Source organism: Canis lupus, chromosome 13 (genome assembly GCF_003254725.2).
Source record: "Canis lupus dingo isolate Sandy chromosome 13, ASM325472v2, whole genome shotgun sequence".
NCBI classification, from domain to species: Eukaryota; Metazoa; Chordata; class Mammalia; order Carnivora; family Canidae; genus Canis; species Canis lupus.
The window spans coordinates 37,558,645-37,579,987 of record NC_064255.1 but is presented as its reverse complement, the minus strand read 5'-3'; the positions used below and the strand labels follow the sequence as shown (position 1 = coordinate 37,579,987).

At 62.5% G+C, this 21,343-nt stretch overlaps 1 protein-coding gene across 3 annotated transcripts in view; it reads left to right on the top strand.

Annotated features, from left to right (window-relative positions):
* Positions 1–3,266: 3,266 nt before the first annotated feature.
* Positions 3,267–21,343, top strand: part of ZC3H3 (zinc finger CCCH-type containing 3) — an 87,346-nt gene continuing 69,269 nt past the window's right edge. For all 3 annotated transcript variants that reach the window (XM_035713114.2, XM_025450357.3, XM_049092840.1), the window contains exons 1-3: positions 3,267–3,424; positions 5,181–6,498; positions 7,472–7,668. In XM_035713114.2, coding sequence (XP_035569007.1) covers positions 3,337–3,424; positions 5,181–6,498; positions 7,472–7,668 — 1,603 coding nt within the window. In that variant the 5' untranslated portion in view covers positions 3,267–3,336. The remainder of the gene's footprint in view (positions 3,425–5,180; positions 6,499–7,471; positions 7,669–21,343) is intronic.

The window sequence follows — 21,343 nt, the reverse complement described above, 5'->3', positions numbered from 1 at the left end:
CTGGGATGAAAGGCGAGGGGGCGTCCATGGGGTCGCGGTCCCAGCCTGCCAAGCGCCTGTTTCCCCCCCCCCCCCCAAGGCCTGGCAAGCCTGGCTCCCACCTGCGCGCAGCTCCAGAGGGAAGGAGTTGGTAGGAGGGGTGGGAGTGCCGGGGTGGGTAGAAGGAGGCGGGTAGCAGGACAGATCTGACACCTTGACGTTCCCTGAGAACGTGCCTGGTATGGCTACGCTGCTGCGCTCTCCTTAATAGGCCCTGCCCCTTCAGAGTGGTGGTGCACTTGCGGGGCAGCTTTGTGCTGTGGCGGAAGCAGCAGCAGCAGGAGAGTGGCAGCTGGGCGTGGGGAAGGTGGGGAGCAGCAGGCCTCACTCCAGGGCTTGTCTGCTGAACGTCTGCGGTGGAGACCTTGGGCCGCCCCTGCCTGCCCCGGGCAGCCCTGGGAGGGTGCGGCTCAGGTCAGGGCTGGGGGGGCGGTGAGAAAGGCTGCGGGAGGACGGTGGTCAGCAGGAAGCAAGCACTGCGGGGGAGACGGCACGTGGGGCTCAGGAGGGCCCAGGACGGACACCTGCCTCCAGAAGTGACCCCTGAAGACGGTTGTCGTGGGAACTGGCTGTGCTGATGTCCTGACACCAGAGCGGCGCCTGGCCTGCTGTGAAGGGCTACAGTGTGCTCGGTGTGTTTGTCTGCTGATCATAGAGAACGCGCCACGTCTCGGGGCCTGGGGGCTGTCAGTGAAGCCTCTGCCTTGGGCTCAGGTCAGGATCTCGGGTCCTGGGATCAAGCCCCACGTCGGGCTCCATGCTCAGCACAGAGTCTGCTTCTCCTTCTCCCACTCCCCCTGCTTGCTCTTTCTCTCTCTCAAATAAAAAAAAAATGTCCTGTTGCATTTTTAAAAAAGATTTTATTTATTCATAGAGACACAGAGAGAGAGAGAGAGAGGCAGAGACCCAGGCAGAGGGAGAAGCAGGCTCTATGCAGGGAGCCCGATGCAGGACTCGATCCCGGGACCCTGGGGTTATGCCCTGGACTGAAGGCGGCACTAAACCGCTGGGCCACCTGGGCTGCCCCGTCCTGTTGCATTTTGAGGAGGGTTCCTAAAAACGAAATTACTCGAAAAACCCTCAGGGCCTTGGCGCACATTTCAAGTTGCCTTTCGTTAAGGCTTTGCCGATGTCCGGAGTAGTGTGCATTTCTGTGCCCCCCACACCCCGTGCCAACACTGAACAGTGTTTCCGTTTTTGCCAGTTTGAGGAGCGTCAACGAGTTTTGAGCGTAACTGTTAGGATCAGTTTTGGTGAGTTAGCTGGGGCAGCAGGACGTCCTTGCTAGTTTCTCACCCCGGGGACAATCCCCAAGGCTGTGCCCTCTGGGGGTGGCTGGGCTCTCCTCTCTGCCACCGCAGGACTGGACCACTTGTCCCATAACAGAAGAGAACAGGCTTAGGGCCAGACTCGCAAATCTCAGGAAATACCCCCACCTCAGTGGCGTGACCGACGCCCGCTGAGTCAAGCATAAACGTGGGAGTCGTCCTGAATTACGCCATCTAGGCTGGACACAGCAGAAGTGGGCCGTCCCTGCCCCCGGGGCATTGCCTGGGTTCACAGCTGCCGGCTGGCTACCAGTCCTGTCCCGTGTTTGGCAGGTGGCTGATGGTGAGAGCGCTGGCGGCAGAGCTGCTCGGTTCTGTCCTCCACCGGGCCAGCCGACGCGTTCACGGGGTGATGGTTGTAGGAATCTCAAGGGAAGCAACGCAGGACGAGCCCAAAGGACCCAAAGGAGTGCTTTTCAGGATCCCTGTGACAACTCCCTTCCCATTTATTGTGACAATTCCCTCCCCTGCCCTCAGGGTTTTGGCAAGTACGCAGGGCACCCTGGGCCGTCCCGCCCGGCCTCCCTCCTAGGGCGCCTAGGCTGCCTGTGGGGGAGGAGGGCAGGGGGTGGGACAGAGCATGGACAGGCCGGGTGGTGCCTGCAGAGGGACCAGAAAGGGCGCAGGAAGCAAAGATGGTTCCAGATAGATTCCACTCCTCAAAGGCCTCTGGGCTGAGAGGGACGCCCAGCTGCGGTTCCACCCTCGTCTTCTCAGCCTGGCACGCGCCCCCCAAGAGGCTCCAGAGTGTCCACCGCTGTCGCTGTCCGCAGAGCGGGCGGGGCTGTCCCCCCTGCAGACACAGCGCCTGTGAACGCCTGGCCTCGTTGCTGGCACGCGTTTCATCCCCGGTAGGGGGATCCGGGGGGGGTGGGGGGCTCAGCGGTGGAGCACCTGCCTTTGGCCCAGGCCGTGACCCCCGGGGTCCCGGGATCGAGTCCCGCATCGGGCTCCGTGCAGGGAGCCTGCTCCTCCCTCTGCCTGGGTCTCTGCCTCTCTCTGTCATTCATAAATAAATAAAATCTTAAAAAAAATAACCCTACGGTCGGTGCTGCGGGATCAGCGCTGTGGTCCACGCTTTTCCTGCTCCTGCGGTAGCTCTTCCTTCCGCAGGCGGCCCCCTCCCCGGCCAGCTTCCTCTTCCCTCGGCACCTGCCGCCGCCCCGCCGCCCCGCTCCCCCGCCCGCCGGCTCCCGCGCGGCCTCTAGGTTCGGCTGCTGAGCGTCCGGCCCCACCGTGCCTTCTCCGCAAGCCTCCCGGGCTCGCCCTCCGCGGCTCGCGGGTCGTGCGAGGTCGGTCCACGCGGCAGCGCCGCTTCCCGACGCGCCCTCGCGGCGCCGCAGGGCTGGTCCGCCGCCCACCACGCCCCCTCCCTTCGGGCTCGCGGCCCCGCGGCCAGGCTGCGAGCCTGCGTTCGTCCGTTTCCGCCGACACACCGAGGCTCTCCCGCTCTCGGCGGCTGCTCCTCCCGCCCCGACCCACGGAGCAGCGTTAGCAGCCCCACCGGCCGCCCCCGCGGAAGCCGCACAGCCCAACCGTACGGCAGCGGGGGGCGCGGAGACCCCAGGCCCTCCGCGGCCCCGCCCCTCCGCGGCCCCGCCCCTCCGCGGCCCCGCCCCCTCCGCGGCCCCGCCCCCTCCGCGGCCCCGCCCCCTCCGCGGCCCCGCCCCCTCCGCGGCCCCGCCCCCTCCGCGGCCCCGCCCCGGGAGCTTGCGCCACTTGCCGGCGCTCCCTACTGACGTCGCCCGTCCCTCGCTCTGCGCACGCGCGGCCCCGCCTTTCCACGGGCGTCGCCAGGACAACGGCGCGTCCCCCGAGGCCCCGCCAACGCTCCGGCCTGGCTGGCAGTGCGCAGTCTCGGCGCTCCCGCGGGCCCCGCCCCGCTCCCGCCCGGCTCTCGCCCCGGCCCGCCCCGGCCCGGCCCGACTCCGCCCCGCCCCGCCCGCGGGGGAAAAACAGTCGCGCGGCGATGACGTGGCGGGGGCCTGGCCGGGCGTCGCGGACTCCGGAGATGGAGGAAAAGGAGCAATTACGGCGACAGATCCGCCTGCTGCAGGGTGGGTCGGGCCGGCCCGGCCCCCGCGTCCTTCGCTGTGCCCTTGCTGCGCAGCGAGCCCTGCCCGCCCCCGGAGGGCGTCGCTCCCCGCCTGCAGTGCCGGCGGCGGGTCGGGCGGGTGGGGGGGCCCGGAGGGGGCGGCCGGGGTCGGTCCGCGCCCGGGTTTCGGCGGACGGTTAGTGCGGGTCCCGGCGGCGGCGGCGGGCGGTCGTCTAGTAACCGCGGGAGGCGTCCGCCATCCCGTCCGCCGGCGCCCCTCGTCCGGGGCCGGGCGGTGCGGCGGGGCCCTGGACGTGTGCATCGGCTCCTGCCCTGCGTGGCCCGGCCCGGCCCCCGGCTTCCGCTTTCCAACGCGCACATTCCCGTTTGCGCGGATCCTCCTCAAGACTCCGGCCTTGGAAAGCGGCCGTCGGGAGGGGCCGGGCGGGGGTCCAGCGGCCCGGGCTTCGTGGGCTCCTGGCCTGCGTGCGCGGGACGCCACTGGGCCTGCGCCGGGGAGGACCTGATGGGGGAGGCAGGACCTGTCATGGGGGGTGTGGGGGGGACAGGACCTGTGACGGGGGGTGTCGGGGGGGACAGGATCTGTGACGGGGGGTGTCGGGGGGGACAGGACCTGTGACGGGGGGTGTCGGGGGGGACAGGACCTGTGACGGGAGGTGTCAGGGGGGGACAGGATCTGTGACAGGGGGTGTGGGGGGGACAGGACCTGTGATGGAGGGTGTCGCGGGGGGACAGGACCTGTGACGGGGGGTGTCGGGGGGACAGGACTTGTGACGGGGGTGTCGGGGGGGGGGACAGGACCTGTGATGGGGGGGTGTCAGGACAGGACCTGTGACGGGGGGTGTGGGGGGGACAGGACCTGTGATGGGGGGTGTGGGGGGGACAGGACCTGTGACGGGGGGTGTGGGGGCGATAGGACCTGTGACGGGGGGTGTGGGGGGGACAGGACCTGTGACGGGGGGTGTCGGGGGGGACAGGACCTGTGACGGGGGGTGTGGGGGGGACAGGACCTGTGACAGGGGGTGTCAGGGGGGACAGGACCTGTAACGGGGTGTGGGAGGGGACAGGACCTGTGACGGGGGGTGTCGGGGGGGACAGGACCTGTGACGGGGGGTGTCGGGATAGGACTTGTGACGGGGGGTGTCGGGGGGGGACAGGACCTGTGATGGGGGGTGTCAGGACAGGACCTGTGACGGGGGGTGTGGGGGGGACAGGACCTGTGACGGGGGGTGTGGGGGGGACAGGACCTGTGACGGGGGGTGTCGGGGGGGGACAGGACCTGTGATGGGGGGTGTCGGGGGGGACAGGACCTGTGATGGGGGGTGTCAGGCCGGGGGACAGGACTTGTGATGGGGGGTTGTCGGGGGGCCCACTGCCAGCCTGTACCCCCCTGCACCATGGTAGCTATGCAGGAGCTTCCTGGGATATATTGAATGACACCCCACCTTAGAGGACAGTTGAACCCATTTCATATTCCAGAAAATTAGGGGTGACATGGGTGCATCTTCAGGATGAATAACCAGAAATAGGACTGGAGTAGAACGTGTGGGAAAAGGCTCACGGAAAACAGAGGAGGGAGTTTGGGCTGAACTGTCCACGGTTCTCAGGCACGAGGGGCTGCCTGTCCTTGCTGGGGACCCACAGGCCCAGGAGTGAGGGGGTCTGTGCGGTGTTCTGTCAGCTGTGTGCTGCCAGAGGACTGTTGTGATTTTACTTTCACCCCCTGGCTAATCGAGCCTGTGATTCCTCCTTCTCAGGTCTGATCGATGACTACAAAAACCTCCATGGCAATGCCTCTGCTCCAGGCACCGCAGCTGCTTCCGGGTGGCAACCACCTGCTTACAACAGCAGCAGGTCCTTCAGTGCCTGCTACCCTCGTCCAAGCCGGAGGGGCTTCCCCCTGAACCACGGGCCCGCGTGGCGCAAGAAGTACTCGCTTGTGAATCGACCCCCGGGATCTTCAGACCCACCCGGTGACTGTGCTGTGCAGCCGCCCCTCAGGGCTGAGGGCAGCCAGGGTCCTGACCCCCAGCAGTATGTCCTGGAGAGGCAGGTGCAGCTTAGTTCAGATCAGAACATGGTTATCAAGATCAAACCGCCATCGAAACCGGGCTCGGCTAGCACTGCAGGGGTCCCCCGGGGCTCCTTGGAAGAATATGAGAACCCCCCCTGGAGCGACCATAGGCCTCAGGAGGGGGCGGGCGAGCCCCCTGGTGGGCAGCGGCAACCCTCAAAGCCAGGAAGAGTCAAGGGGAGCTGCAGTGCAGAGGACCCCCTTCTGGTCTGCCAGAAGGAGCCCGGCAAGCCCCGGGTGGTAAAGTCTGTGAGCAGCATGAGTGACAGCCCCTCCGAGCCCCGGCGGACTGTCAGTGAGAGTGCTGTTGCCGTCAAGGCTCGCCTTGTGTCCTCCGGTCTGCCCCAGCGTAGTGGCATGGCTGTGGGACGGAAGGTGGCCTCACACTCTGTGGCCAGCTGTGTCGCACAGCTCTTTGGAGACAGGAGAGTGAATGCTGGCCATCCAGATCAGCCGGCTTCTTGTGGCTTGGTGGCAGGCCCTGCTAGACCAGCTTCTGGACCCAGGCAGGCCCGAGAGTCCTCTCTGCTTGCGTCCTGTCGAACCACCAAGTTCCGAAAAAACAACTACAAGTGGGTGGCTGCTTCAGCAAAGAGCCCCCGGGCCACTCGGAGGGCCCTCAGCCCCAGAGCAGCCTCAGAGAACATGTGCAAGGCCCCCTTTGGCACAGAGGAACAGGTGGAGAAGCCACAGCTCCGAGCTGACCCGAATGCTAAGCCCAGGAGGGCGGCTGTGTCCTCCACGCCTGGGGCCTCCCCCAGCAAGTACAAGTGGAAGGCCTCCAGCCCCTCGGTCTCCTCGTCCTCCTCCTTCCGTTGGCAGTCAGAAGCTGGCAGCAAGGACCATGCCTCCCAGCTCTCTCCAGTCCCATCTCGGTCCCCCCCAGGGGACAGACCAGCAGTAGGATCCAGCAGTTTGAAGCCCCTCTTCAGTGAGACCCCACTGTCAGCTTACAAAGTAAAGAGCCGCACCAAGATCGTCCGGAGGCGGGGTGGTGCTAGGTAGGTGCCCCTGCTGCCACCCTGGGGTTCTGTCCGGGCGGGCAGGGGACAGGCCTGGGCCTCGCGAGCTGCCTGCTTGGTGTGCAGAGCTGTGGGAGGGCCCACCTGCAGGAGTGGGGGATGAGGGAAAGGAGCACCACCTGCTACTGGGCCAGCCTGGGTGTGTGTGGTGGCGTTCACATACCCAGTGCGAAGGAGGCTTGGTGCTCTCCCTTAGAGCTGAGTGACCGGGGCTGAGTGAGGATGCGGGCAGGGCGCCAACAAGTCTGCCCTCTCCTGCTGGTGACAGACCAGAGGCCGCCGGAGGAGCTTTGGTTCTGCGCAGGGTTTGTGGATGATTGCTTTATACCCAGGCCAGACACGGGGTGAGAGACCGGGGGGCACCAGGGGGAAGTCTGCTCTCTTGGCGGCCAAGTGACCAGGTGAGTCACTGTCTCGCTGAGCACCTGTCACCTCCCTGCTCCTCCACCGTCAAGGACTGTGAGGAGGCCGAAAAGTGGCATCGTGGCTCAGTGCTTGGTCTGGGGTCAGGGCCTCAGTCACGGTAGCCATTAACACCGTGAGGTGTGTCTCCCGCCCAGGTCTTTCCCGCTGCCTGACTTTGGTCTTTGGCAGCTGCCTGGGGAGGCTGGGGGCCGCTTCTCCTCTGCTGTGGCTCCTCAGGGCCTCCCCCAGCGGGGAGTTCATCTGCCCTGGGGAGCCACAGGAGACCTGGTGCAGATGTCCCCTGAGGGTATCAAGGTTGGGGCTGCTCCCCCCAGCCCTCACTCCCGGCTCTGAAGGGGACGAGGAGTGAGGGGGAGTGTGACAGCTGTCAGCCGCTGCCGGTTATGTGGGAAGGCTGGGACCACTGGGGCTGGTTGCCTCCTGGGGCGGATCCCGTGCTGCTGGGGTCTGGGTGGGCAAGGGTGAGTGGGGACAGCTCCCACACTGGGGGAGCCCATTGGAAACTGCCTGCTTTTTGTCTCTGCAGCCTTCCTGGGGAGAAGAAGAGCAGCCCCCCACCTGCTGCCACTGCTAAGACCCAGTTCAGCCTGCGGCGGAGGCAGGTCCTCCGGGCAAAGAGCAGCCCCGTTCTAAAGAAGACCCCCAGCAAGGGCCTGATGCAGGTCACCAGGCACCGGCTGTGCTGCCTGCCTCCAGGCCGGGCCCACCTCCCCACCAAAGAAGGTATGACCAGGCGTTGGGGTTCTGGAAAGCTTGCTCAGCCAGGTCTGTGAGCCCTGACCTCACCAGCTACCTTGCTCTTTCGGTGCCCCAGCCCGATCGCACTCAGCCTGCTGGGCAGTGGCTGGCTTGGGCTGGAGAGCGGGGCGAAGGCTGGACCGTTGTACCCTGCTCTCCGGGGGGAGATGCTATGGCCAGGTGTGTGGTGGCCTTTGTAGCGTGTCTCTCCTGTATACCTGGTCCTGTCCCTCTTGGTGGAAGGAGCCAGAAAGCAGACGAGAGGGTAGCAGCCATGTACCCTGTGGGGAGGGGAGCTGTGGTTTATACTGCCCGGGGCTCCTGTGCCCTAGGTCTCTGCCATCTGTCCTGGGCCGACAGGCCAGTGGGGCCTCTCCGTTGGTCGCTGCCTCTTCCTCAGGAACCCTGCGCTGGCCTGGGAGGGGTCAGCTTTGCCGACCTGAGTTGCAGGTCGCTTCCTGAGTTGCTGTGGATTTGGTGAAGGGTGCAGGGGAGGAAGAGCCTTGGGGTCATGGTTCCCTTAAGAAGGATGGCCCCCCACTGTGAGCCGTTGGCCACACACTGAGGAGCTGGCAGGTGCTGGCCATCTGGGTGGGGGTCTCTGGCCATGGGGAGTGGGGAAGGGCGAGGTGATCACCTGTGACGCGGTGTCCTGGCAAGCCTGGGGTTCCTCTGGGCAGACCTGGTCCTGTGGCATCCCTGCGTGGCGGCGGCTCCCCAGGCTGATGCATGTGGGGTCTGGAGATGATGGGGTTCGGGCCCTGTGCCGTCGGACTTGGGACTTGCGCCCTGGTGGCTGTTTTGCAGCAGGCATTTGGGGGGTCCATAGAGGGGCCAGCAGGGCTTTGGACACAGCTGTGAGAGGAGGCGGTGCCTGGGCAGAGCTGAGCGCCTGGGAGCTGGCCACGGGAGAGTGGAGTTTAGGGGCTCAGGCACAGGGCCGACTGGGGCCGTGAGAAGGGGTGGGGAAGCGGGGCTGGGGGTGCTGGCCACCCATCTGACCTTTGGCTGCCAGGGGAGTGTGGACCTCATCCCTGGTGGCCGCAGCGAGGGGGCCGGATTGAGGGTTGGGCTTTGGCTGTGGGTGGACCAATGGCCAGGCTGTGCCAGGCGTGACGCGAACGTCCCTCGCTTTGGGAGGCTGGCAGGGGGTGGCCGAGCCCCCGGGAGGTTGGGGCAGCCTGGAGACACGTCAGAAAGTGATGTCCGGGGGCATCCATTCGGGCCTTTGCAGGGATTCCTGGCTCTGCCTCCGCTCCTCGGTCACAGTGTTGTCACAGCTGGCAGAGCGGTCCTGCTGAATGAGGGAGATCTGTCCCCACAGATGAGCCATCACACGGGGACGGCCACTTGTGAGCATGATGGGGCTCAGGCCTGGCTGTGGCAGGTGCATGTGTCCCCAGGCCTCTCTGCATCCTGCTCCAGGTGCACATCAGGCAGGAGCCGGGAGTGTCCTTCTGCCCTCCTGCACCCTAGCCCACGAGACACTGGGACGCTTCTGTAGTGACTTGCCGCGGGGAGAGTGGATCGGGGCAAATGGAGTTGGGTGGCCAGGCCGGTGCCCCCGGATGGCAGTACTTCAGTAAGACTCGAAGCACAGGGATGTGGTGTGCAGATGGTGGCATGAGGTGGCTTGGGGAAGGGGTGTCCCGGTCAGAGGCAGCCTGTCCTGGCGCCAGGGCACCCTGGAGGGCTGGATTCCTGGAGTGCCAGTGGGCATCTGCTGGGAGTCTGGCCTCCTCGCTGGGCCTGGAAGCAAGTGCTTGAGGAGCAAGTGCCGAGCTAGGTGTTGAGTGGGACAGGGTAAGAGCAGCCAGGCCCTGGGCCTCCTGTCACCCTCCGTGTCTGCCAGGGCTCCCTGTCCTAATGCTGGGACGGGCACTGAGGGACTTGTGGGGCATCCTGGTGGGCACGCTTTGACCTCTTCAGCCCATGCTCCTGGGGTACATTTGCCGCTCTCCCCAGAGTTGAGCAGAGCTGGCCTTGATGGGGGCCTGGCCAGGCCTAGGCTGTCTCTGTCGCCGAGGAACCTGGTTTGGAGGCAGACAGGCCTGAGCCAGACCATAGTCATCCCCTATAGCAGGCACCCCTGAGGAAGGAGCGCCATTCGGTTGAAGAACGCCTGTCTTGTGTGCTGAGGGCCTGCAGCTGAGGACCTCTCTCCAGATGGGGCAAGAGGGAGTCGACACCGGGGATCCTCCACACACACTGAGCTTTCCCTCCAGGCAGGTGGTCTGATGTGCTCTTACCAGCTCCCGGCAGGAGTGCCTGGTGTGCGTGGGGGCTGGGACGAGGGCTGGAACGGGGACTGTCCGAGGCCGGGAACAGCCCAGCTGTGCACAGGCTTTTGACAGGAGCTGCTGGCTGAGTGCCACTGGGAGAGCAGGGCAACGGCCACAGGGGCAGCATCCTGGGGCCATGGGCTGGAGCTGGCATCCTCACATAGTGACACAGGCCAGGATGTTCTAGGATTCTCACTGCCTGCCAGGGGGACCATGGCCTGGAGGGTTAAGGAGAGGGGGATGCTGGGTCTGCGGGCTTAGGCCGTGCTTGCCGTATCCCATGCTTGTTGGCCCGGGACCACCGGTTTTCTCGTTGGGCCTAGAGCAGTCCCAGGTGCAGCCCAGTAGGGAGACTGCCTCCTGCCCGTAGGGTGGGTGTGGTGCTATTGGGAGAGGAGGAGAAAGCTTGGGGCCAAGCAAGATGGGGGTGGGGATGGGGTGGGGGGCTGACATGATCCCTGCCTTCATACTTCTCTCCACTAGGAGGTGAACGGGTCAGCTCGCGGTTGTAGATGGATGTGCTGACTGTGGTGCAGAAGGCCCTGGGAGGGATGGGGAGGGATGGGGAGGGTCCTGCCAGGGGAAGAGCTTGGAGAAGGCTGCCGCTCACTCATCCACCCACCCACCCACCCATCCACCCACCCACCCACCCTCCATCCACCAGTCATTGTCTGTACATCCACCTGTTTATCACTTACGTGTTCTTCTGTCTGTCCTTCCCTCATCTGTTCTGTCTTGCATCTATCTTCCATTCATGCTTTATCCATCTGTGCTCTCTACCATTCAGCCAGCCACCCCCCCGCCCCACCTAGCCAACAAGCATGCAGTGAGTACATCTGGTGCGGGAAGTGTGCTGGCTCCGGTGGGCACTGTGGGTGCTGCAGCTATATTACAGCTGTGAGGACAAACAGTTACCTGGGTCCTTGTAAATAACCTGGAAAGATACTCTGAGGTGGAGAAAGTGCGCAGAGAAGGAAGTGGGGTAGTGTAGTGGAGAGCTGTGGGGAGGGTGGTCAGCCTGAGCCAGGCAGCTGGTGTCTCTGAGGAGGTGACCTGTACACCAAGTTCTGCGTGAGGAGGAGAGAGGAGGGAAGTGCACCTCTGCAGGCGAAGGGCGCAGGTGGGAATGAGCTCTGCCGGGGCGCAGGAGCCGAGAGGTCCTGTGTGGCAGGCATCTGGGAGGGCGGGACCAGGTGATGGGAGGGAGAGCCCAGTAGGGCCACAGGGAAGGGAAGGGGGTGGTTCTGGCTGCCTGAGAGGAGGGACCTCGGACCTGCATGAATGTGCTCAGGGATGAGGCCAGGCAGGGCCGAGCTGTGTTGGGGTCCCCAGGGCTGTGTTGGGGTCCCCAGGGGTGTCCAGCAGGCCTGTAGGGGGCAGTAAGCAAGGAAGAGCTCGCAGTAAGGTCTTGAATGTGGGGTCAAGGAGTGGGGTCCTCATTCTCAGAGGTGGGCAGGGAATTCCTGGAAGATGCTTGTGCACAGGCCTGAAACGCGGACGGGCAGGTCCAGACACCACCCTGAGAGCCTGAGCCTGGCAGAGGCGGTGGTGGTGGGGACAGGGGTGAGGACGAGCGTTTCCCAGGCTGAGGGCCACTAAGGAGTCAGTGGGAAGTCCCCAGGCCCCTTTCTGCTTCCCTCTCCTGTCTCCCTCTTTCCCTGCTCCATCTTCCTGGCCCCAGGCCCTGGGCTAGGGGCTCCTGGGCAAGCCCCAGCCAACTGCTGGCTGCGGGCCACGCAAGCTTTCGTGAGTGCTGTGCACTTATGGGGTGCAGACCAGGGGCTGCGGGGCTCAGGCTGGGGGCAGTGCCTCCCTGTGGCGGACAGGCGGCTTCCCCGCCCAGACCATTGGCCCAGGTGTGGGCTGGCCCTGAGCCTGTAGGGGAGGGAGCTGACGCGCCGTGGGCGCTGGCGTAGGGGGACAACGACAGGGACCCCGACTGGCCCAGGCTGTCCCTTGTTACCCCGCCGGCTGCCGCTGGCCAGCAGAGGGCGCACTCGCCCCTCTTATCTCTCTGTCCACCTCTTTCTGGTAATTGATTGCCTAATTTCCTCTTTATGTGAAAGAAAGCAGATATCAAGTAATTTGCAGCAATAACCTGCTAATGCTAGGCCAGTATCGAAACTCCCCTGTTCATTTCAAGTGGCAGATAAAACACTAATACATAATTATCCTTGCAAATTGGATTGTTTTAAATAACCAAAAGGCTGTGGCCAGGAGAGAGCGATCCCATCTCCCTGGAGTTCCTGTTCCCGTGTAATTGCCGCGCTCAATCAATTTCCCTGGCATTAGAAATTCCATCACAATCAACATTAAGCTTTATTCATTGTGATGGCTAAGAGCCGGGCCATTTCTCCTCTTTTTCTTAACTGGCAAAATTAATCAGGGAAAAGATTTTAAACATTTACCCGCGCGAAAGAGGTCAGCTCTGCCACTATATTGCTCAGCAGATAAGGGGGCTAATAAAAAGAAAATTGAATTACTAATGATCACCAGGAACAGAGTATATAAAACCTGGCAATCGCCAGTTCAGGAAAAGGGAGAATCAATTTTCTTGGGACAAGGTGCGCTCATTTTTTATTTTGGCGCATATTATCAGCAATTTAATTTGAGAGCGCATAAACAGGAGGAAACAGTTAGGGAATAATGAGCCCGGAGGTGTAAAGTGCCGCAGGATATATGCTGTACACAATTTATTTGGCACAACAGATAATCGCTTTAATTGAATTCAAAACTGCATTGTTCAGCAGCCGTGTGGCCGCTGGTGCCTTGCGCCTTGGGGACCGAGCATTATGAAGATCCATCCTGACTCCTCCTCCTGCTTTCCCGCCTCTGCCTTCCCTCTCCAGCTGCCCTGCTCTCAGACCCTCCTGCCCAGCTCACCTATAGTCAGACTTTTGTTGGGGGGTGAGGCAGGTGGCCTCATCACTACCCCCCCTCCCCGCCTCTGCCTCTAGCCTGCCTCCCTTCGCTTTATCTCCTGGTGATGAGTCTGTTGGCAGCTGGGGGGATCAAGGGATGATACCCAAGAAAGGGCCCAGGGGAGCCTCGTTTGCTGAGGACTGTTGGGGGGTCTATCACATTTTGGCTGCACGGCTCAGAGACCCTGCTTGACCTGTCGCAGGATGGACAGACACTGCAGAAAGCAGAGAGAAGAAAACCGTTTACAGACCTCAAGAATGGTTTCCGATTTCCCACCCATGTAATTGTGGCAATTAGCGATCCCAGCTTTGGTGTTTATAGCACACAAGGCTCATGTGGGCTCTTGCTCCACCGCGGGGCCAGCTCGGCTTGTCTCTGTCCACGCTGGGCCCAGTGCCATGACTCGGGCCACCCTGAGGCTGCAGGCTTGATGCGTGCCACCGAGCGTGTCTTCAGAGTGGGTACTTCCTGGCCCACACGTACCTGTGCCCTAGGCCAGTATGCTCCAGAGTGGCCACAGGTCACGAGGTTCCCTCCAACCACTTGGCAATGTTGGCTTTTGTGTGCCACAGAGAACCCATGGGTGGGCAGGTGTCACCTCCCAGAAGTCCCTTAGGTAAGAGGGTCCCTCTGGCTCACCTGCCCAGCACGGTGGGAGCCCTCCTTCCTCCCCTTGGGTCTGGGTCCTTGCGCAGAAGAGCGGCTAGTGTGGTGGGGGAGAGCGTGGGCCTGCGTGGTTGCTCAGGGCTGCAGGGGCAAGACCACAGGTGATGGGAAGAGCCCAGTTCTCACAGTGGCCTCGGGCACATTGAGGGTTACCGAGGCTTTCACAGGAGCCAGGCCTTGCACCGCCACTTTACCTTGGGTGAGAGCTTGCCACCCATCCCTCAGGCCCCCATCTTGGCCACGTGGTCTTGAGAAACTGCTGTCACCAATGTGCAGACCAGAAGTGGAGTGTCCACTCCCCAAAAAGGCAGCTGTGGTCTCGGACCCTTCTCTGGATCTTGCCAGGTCTTCACCATGCAGCCCCCACTGACAGTCCCCGTCCCCTGGTGGTGGCGTCCAGCAAGAAGCACCTCTGGCTGGGATGGCCCAGTGTTGGGCGGGCCACCTGCCACTCCAGCCAGAAGTGGGACCCCTAAGGGGCACCTGGGTGGCTCGGTTAAACGTCCAACTCTTGATTTTGGCTCAGGTCATGATCTTGGGGTCATGCGATTGAGCCCCACATTGGGCCATGAACTTAGTACTATGTCTGCCTGGGATTCTCTCTCTCTCTCTGCTTCTCCCCCCAGCGCCTGTATGCACCTGCTCATTTTCTCTTCTTTGAAATAATTTTTTTTAAGGTTTTATTTGTTTGAGACAGACAGAGAGAGAGCGCACAAGCAGGGGAAGGAGGCTGAGGGCGAGAGAGAAGCAGACTCCCTGCTGACTCGGGGCTTGATCCCAGGACCCCAAGGTTGTGACCTGAGCCGCAGGCAGATGCTTCAACTGAGCCACCCAGGAGCCCCTAAATAAAATCTTTTTTAAAAAAGAAGTGGGACACGCATTTCCTGTGTCCCAAGTTTGTACAAGGAAGTGCTCAGGGAGTTGTCCCCGTGAGAGCTCCCAAGGGCCCTCCTGGCCCCTCCTCTAGCACTCGGGGCCCTCATAAAGCCCCTTGGGTGGCCCTTGTACCTTCCCCCTCACCGCAGAGGGGGGCCACAGGGCTTTCTCAGCGGTGGATCTCCCCATCTCCCCGGGTCCCCATGGGCTGTCTTGCTCCTTGCCCACCCCCTCCTGGCTCCTTGGGGGCTGAGTGTCCCTGGCCCACTGTCCGGGGCTTGAAGGGCCTGCCTTGGGGCTGTGCCCGTGCTTCTGGAGAGGTCAGCACAGGCCTTGTCAGACTCCTGGGCATCAGAGCCCATCTGGATGTGCTCACTTTGTGTGAGGCACTTGTGGGGTTCTTGCGGAGCAGGTGGCAGCTTGGAGGGCTCAGGCCACACCCACTGCTACTTCTCTCCTCAAGCAGCTGCCAGGGGAGCCTTCCTCCTCTGAAGGTGCCTAGAAGGGTCCAGCTCTCCCCACCTGCTGGGCCCTGCCCCCTCCGGCCAGGGCGCCCAGTGACAGGGCAGGGGGTGAGCCAGGCAGCAGCATGGCAGCAGTACCCCTGCTTGGGCTGGGCTGTGTGGCCGCTGCTGGCCTCAAGGCTGCGGGCAGGCCGGGGGGGCACGGGGAGCAGAGCCTCCTTACCCTGAGCCTCCACGGGAGGGAGGCACGTTCTCACCCCTGGTGCTCACGGGGTGCGTTGGGGTGATTGGCAGCAGAGGGGTCGCCGGCTTAGGGTGGCTGCACCCCCACCCTGCAGTGCAGCCGGGAGCTGGCTGGACCCTCTGAGCTGGTGGGCTTGTCAGGAGGCTGACCCTCGCGGAGTGCAGGCTGGTGGGTGGCACTCAGACTCAAGCGCCCGGAGCAAAGAAGCCTGGGGGGGAGGGGCACTGTGTGTCCAGGGCCAGCCTCTGGGGCGTGACACGGTGCTGGCCTCTTGGACCTTCTGTGGTGCTGGCTAGCTCTCCTCTACCGAGTTAGCCCGAGGCCACCCGTTCTAGCCTCGTGGGACGGGGTGGGGGGACGGGGGGGTGCGGCACCTGTTGACATCAAGGATGCCTCTCAGGCCCCATGTCACAGGTGGGGATGCTTGGCAGTTCTGGCCAAGCCCCAGGAGGGCCCTGACTCCCACCCCACCGCCGAGAGGAGGATGCAGACAGGCTCCCTGTGTCATGGCATGGGGCCGGGGGGCGGGGGGAGGCCAGGGAGGGCCGGGGCTGGGTGGCTTCTGTCCATCTGAGTGCTGGGAAGCCAGCGAGCGTGTTGGAATCTTGCTGAGGGGCCCAGATGAGGAGCCTCGCTGGCTTCCCATTTCCACATGTGTAGCGGGGCTGAGGGCTGTTCAGGGGGCCACTTTGCTGGCCGCAGTAGCCGGGTGCTCAGGGCCTTGGGGCGGCCACGGAGGGACCCGCATGCGTGGGGTGGCTTGCTGCCCCGCGGGGGGGTGGCTCGGTCTCACCGGGACAAATGCAAAGAGCAGTTAAATCTGCTGTCCTGCTTTCATAGGGGAAGAGAAAGTGCTGAACTAGGGGCCGCAGAGTAGGCCACAGTAATCCCCGAGCCTCGCGGGAATCAGCAGCCGCGTCTGAGGCCTGGACTGGGCTTGTCGTGACTGCGGGAATTCATTAGTCCCCGGGAGCCGGTGAGCGTGTGGCCTGTGCGGGGCCCCCCAGGCAGTTTCGGAGCCTCTAGGGAGGTCATGACCCCCCCAGAGCTGGGACTCCCCAGTGGGACCATGGAGCTGAAGCCTGCCTGGCTGGGGAAGGGGGGTGTGTCCTCGGGACGGCTGGAGCTCGTGTCCCTGGGGAGCGGGAGCCCCTGCCGGTGGGCCTGGGTCTCCGGGTTGGGGCCAGCTAGGGCTGCTCCTGCTGTCTGATGACCGGGATGTGCTGAGGCTGGTCTGCCCCTAAGTCCTGGCCTCCTTGTCTGCTGAGCCCAGCCTGGTTTGAGAATCCCTCTCAGCCTGGGGGGCACCGTGGGGCCTGCCTGTCAGCGGGCGCTGGGCTGTAGGATGGTGGCTCTGCCCCTACTGTCCCGGGCCCCCAGCTGCCACCCCAAGGCTCAGCCCTTCCTCCCGGTCCCGGTGCTCTTCTTGCCGCCCTTCAGGTGGTCTGTCCTGCCAGCTTCCCTGGGTCTAACCCCTCCCACCTTTGGGGAAGGGAGCCAGCCTCAGAGCCATCCGGTGAGCGGGCGTGGGTTTGCCTACCTCCTAGAGGTGGGGTTATGGCCTTTCAGGTCTCCGGAGAGTTGGCACCTTCTCTCCACAGTGGTCACAGTGGTGCTGGGCACCCTCTCCAGGCCCTGGGGTCCATTCCTCCTGCTGGAGCATCCCCCTGCTTCCTCTGTCCCCCCTTGCCAGGGCACCTGCAGTGGCTCCAGGCCCTCCGTGTGCTCCGTGCTGGGGGATCCACACAGGGCAGGGCCCCACGTGGATGTGCGTCCCCATCAGGGGGCCCCCGTGTTCCCACCTGACCTCAGGTTCCCAGCTTCCCATGCTGGGCGTCTGCTGGCATGCTGGGGCGAGGCCCTAGCGGGAAGGAGGTGCTGGTTCCCTTCGGTGTCTCCTGCCGAGTGCTGGGCTGGCAGGGCAGGAGCAGGGGCGGGGCAGGCAGGGAAGGCCTGTGGGAGGGCACACAGCTCAGCCAGTGCCTCCCGCCCTCGCCGTGGGGCCCGTTGTCCTCCCGCTGCTTGTTCTTCTCTGTGCTGTGTCTGCCCCCAGCAAGTGAATATCCCTGTCACCAGGCCCTAAGCACTGCTAGGCACGTGGCCCGGTAAGGCCCCAGCAGCATGGGGGTAAAAAGGAGTGACGACAGCCCAGATGGGACTCTGGCCGAGAGAAGATGGAGGGACCGGCCAGCTGGTAGGGAGCCTGGGAGGGGGCGCCTGGCTGGGCAGGGCTTCCCGAGGGCCAGAGGTGAGAGGAGCCCGGGGCACGGGGGGCACTCTGCAGAGGGCATGGTGCGTGCCCAGGGCAGGGGGCAGAGCTGTCGCACGCTGCCGCCCCCCCAGCCCTGGGAAGGCTGGCTTCCAGGCGTTAGTCCCTTGGGCTTCGTCAGCCCTGTTAGCGATTTTCTGCTCTGCCTCCGCCGTCAGGCTGCCAGGCCCCTTTTACGTGGGTGGCTGTGCCCAGCACAGACCGGAGCTGTCCTGGGCACGGGGCTCGCGGGGAGGCTGCCCAGGGAGGGGAAAAGAGCCGAGAGAAGTTTGCTGGGTGACTGCTGTCTACGGTGAGCCCCGGGTGACCCAACTCCCAGAGGCAGAAAGTGAGGCTGGGGAAACACTGGGCCCCCCTCTGCGGGCAGCGGTCTGCATCAGTCTGTGCCCCCCTCTGTGGCCTGCAAGCCACACTCCCAGGATGGGCCAACCCTCTGGGCTCCATGCCAGCTGCGGAGAGAACGCCGGGCAGCCCCACCAAGGCAGGCCGGGCCGGAGGAGGCCAGCGGTCCCAGGTGGGGATGGAGGCCCAGGGCTGCTACACCCAGCTGAGTCCAGCCAGGCGAGGAGGTGGGCTGGGAGACGGTGTGAGGGACGGCCCTCCAGCCCCGCTCTTGTCTGCTGGCCCCACCCTGGGTCCTTGGTAAGAATCTGGTGCAGGCAGAGGGCCAGGCTGCCGCCGTGCCTGTGTCCCGAGTGCTGGAATCCCAGTGCAGCATCCAGGACACAGCGGGCATGCTGCTTGATGGTGCGGGCAGAGGCTTTCGGGCTGGGTGGCACCGGTGGGGCCTGGGCACCTCCCAGTGCCTCCTTTGTCCTGTGCTCACGGGGGCTGATGGCAGACCCCTGGCTCTGGGACTGAGGTGCCAGAGGAGCATCGTCCCCTCGGGGCTGATGAGGTCCACAAGAGCTGCCTGGGAGGGGGGGCTCCTGAGGCCTCAGCGTTGGGGGTGGAATGCTTTCCTGCTGAAGACAGCTGGGTGAAGGAGGAGGACACATGGAGGGACACGCTGTCCCCAGGCGGGGCCCTTGGTCCAGGCCTCTGGAGAGGGACTGGAGCTGAGCGCGGTAGGGGACAGTGGCCCTGTGGTCTGTCCCCCTTCTGTGGGCTCTGCAGCCAGAGGGTTGTGTCTTTGGGGCCTGGCTCCATGGGAGAGGCAAGGTGAGGGGGCGGTTGCTCCCAGGGACCTGCTCGGACAGCCCTCTCCCCTGCACACCTCGGCCGGGCCCTGTGCGCCCCTGGCAGCGAGCGACATGCTGGACTCTACCTGTGAGACTCTGAGAGCCAGTGGTGTGGCCCCGGGTCAGGCCCGAGGGCCCTCTGCGGTTCCTCTGCTTGGCGCGGGGCTCGGAGCGGCCAAGGTGGGCATCTGGCAAAGGAGGTCTGGAAACGTGTCTCTCCTTTGGAGTTCTCTGTCCCCGGACTCTCCTTGGCCCTCATGTTGTAGAGGGGAAGGTGCCGCGCGGGGCTGTCGTCGGGACCCGGCCGGGCTGCGTCCCCCATGCCTCTTGTCCCCTGGGCTGTGAAGGGCGGGGGGAGTGGGGCGAGCGGCCGCAGAGCCCCCCCACCCTGCTGGCTGCCCTAGGCGCTGGGCCTGGCTGGCGTGTATGCCCTCCCCCTGGCGCCCTGAGAGTGAGCCCCGAGGGCCAGCCCTTGGGGAGCAGAGGCTGGGGACTGGCGGGGACCAGGCGCCTGGATGAAGGCCCCAGGTTCCTTTGGGAAAGCAGGCCGTGCTAAGGCTCTGCGTTCTCCTAAGCATGGCTGTGTCCCACCAGTTAATTATTCATGTTTTCCTCCACATTTTTTCCTCTGTTTTGACCCTGGGTTTTGTAGAAGGGCGTTTTGCTTCTGACCCATGAGGGCTTGGAAGTCCTTCATAGTCGCTGCCATCTAGCTTCACGCCGCCCCGTGCCGCGTGTGGGATTCGGCGGTGCAGCTGCCGGTCGGGTCCCTGCTGCCCTGCGGGGCTCCCCGGGGCTCCCTGAAGCTCAGGCCAGGCAGCAGGGGGCCCTCCTGCCACCACGGAGCCGGGGGAGCCGGGGGGAGCCGGGGAGCCGCGTGTACGTCTTCCTCCACGCCGGCCCGCCAGGCCTCTAGCTGTCAATTCTGTGTTAAATATTTTGAGGCCACTTAACTGAGGGCAACCAGTTCAAAACTGTGGTATCTCCCCAGTGGATGGAATATTTTAAGGTTATGAAATGTTCTTTTTTATGTCTGGTAATGCTTCTCGCCCTTAAAGGGCTATTTTCTCTGATGCAAGTCTAGCCACAGTGGCTTTGCTGGAGTAAAACGTGTGCGAACACAGACGCGTGTGTGTGTGACATGCATGCTCCTGAGTGTTGCATGTGTGCAGTTGCGTGTTTACTTCAGCTTCTCTATTATGTTTAGGTGTTTTTTGTGTGCAGCAAATAGTTTTAATTGCAGTCTGAAATTGTTGTAAAGAAAGATTTAGTGCGCTCACGCTTGCCGTAATCACCTACTTTGGTTTAAATGTCCTGTCTTCCTATAGGCTTTTTCTTTGTTCCACTCTTGTGCTCTTTTCTCTTTTATTTCTTCTTGTTCTTTTTTTTTTTTTTTTAAAGATTTTATTTATTTATTCATGAGAGACAGAGAGAGAGAGAGGCAGAGACACAGGCAGAGGGAGAAGCAGGCTCTATGCACGGAGCCCAACGTGGGACTGATCCTGGGACTCCAGGATCACGCCCTGGGCTGAAGGCAGGCTCTCAACTGCTGAGCTACCCAGGGATCCCCTTGTTCTGTTTTTTTTTGAGCGGGCCCCACCGCCAGCGAGAGTGAGCCCACCTCACAGCGCTGAGATGGAGACCTGAGCTGAGATCAAGAGCTGCCCACTTAATGGACTGAGACACCCAGGAGCCCCTCTGTCGTTGTTCCTTTAGGTGCCTTTTTTAAATTCCGTTTTTTCCTCAGCTAGCTTACTATATATTCTTTTATTCTTTTCTCAGTGGTCTCCCCAGAGGTTATAATGTGCGTTTTGTACTTACTGTTCTTGATACGGAGAGAGTTACCCTGTGGTTGCTGCCCAGGTAGCATGAGCTGCTTGGAGCACTGTGCTCTGTCCCCCATCCCGCGTTCTGTGCTGTACCTGTCGTGATCCTAATTCTCCCTCTGCCGTAGACTCCATGAGACAGTTTACACAGTCAGCATTTGCTCACATTTACCTGTGCATCTTTTCTGCCTTTTCTTTTTTTTTTTTTTTTTCTGATTAAAGAACACCTCTTAACGTTTTCTGAAAAATTGCAGGTCTGCTGAGGACCTTTTCTCATCATAGGTGTTGGTCTGAACAGTCCTGATTTTTGCCTTCATCTCCGAATGGTTTTCACAGTTGTAAAGCCTCGGGGCTGGCAGGGTTCCCTTGCAGGCCAGCGAGGTTGGGCTGGCCTCCCTTCGCCGGTGGCGCGGCCTCCCTCTGGCTGTGCCGGCGCCTGCCCGGCTGTAGCAGCATGCTGCGCAGGGCGTGCTCGGTGCTCTTGTTAGGGCCCCGCTTGGGCTTTGTGGTATTTCTTGAATCTGTGGCCAGATGCTTTTTATCAGTTTGGGAAAACTCAACCATCATTCCTTCAATACTGCTTTGACTCCATTCTTGCTTTCTGGGGCCTCAGCGACCATTCTGTTAAACCTCTTCACTGTGTTCTGTGTTTCCTACGTTCTTCTCTGTATCTGTCATCGTTTTTTTCTGTCCACACTTTAATCTCGATGGTTTCTTCTCACTCATTTTCTAGGTTGCTGGTTGTCCATTCAGCTTTGTGTCGTCTGCTGTTAAATCCATTTGTCGAGGGTTGTTTGGTTTCAGTTATTTGTAAATTCTAAAGTTTCCATTTGTTTTATTTATTTATATCATTTAACTTAACTATTCTTTTTAAAGATTTTTTTTTTTTTTTAAAGATTTTATTTATTCATGACAGAGAGAAAGGCAGAG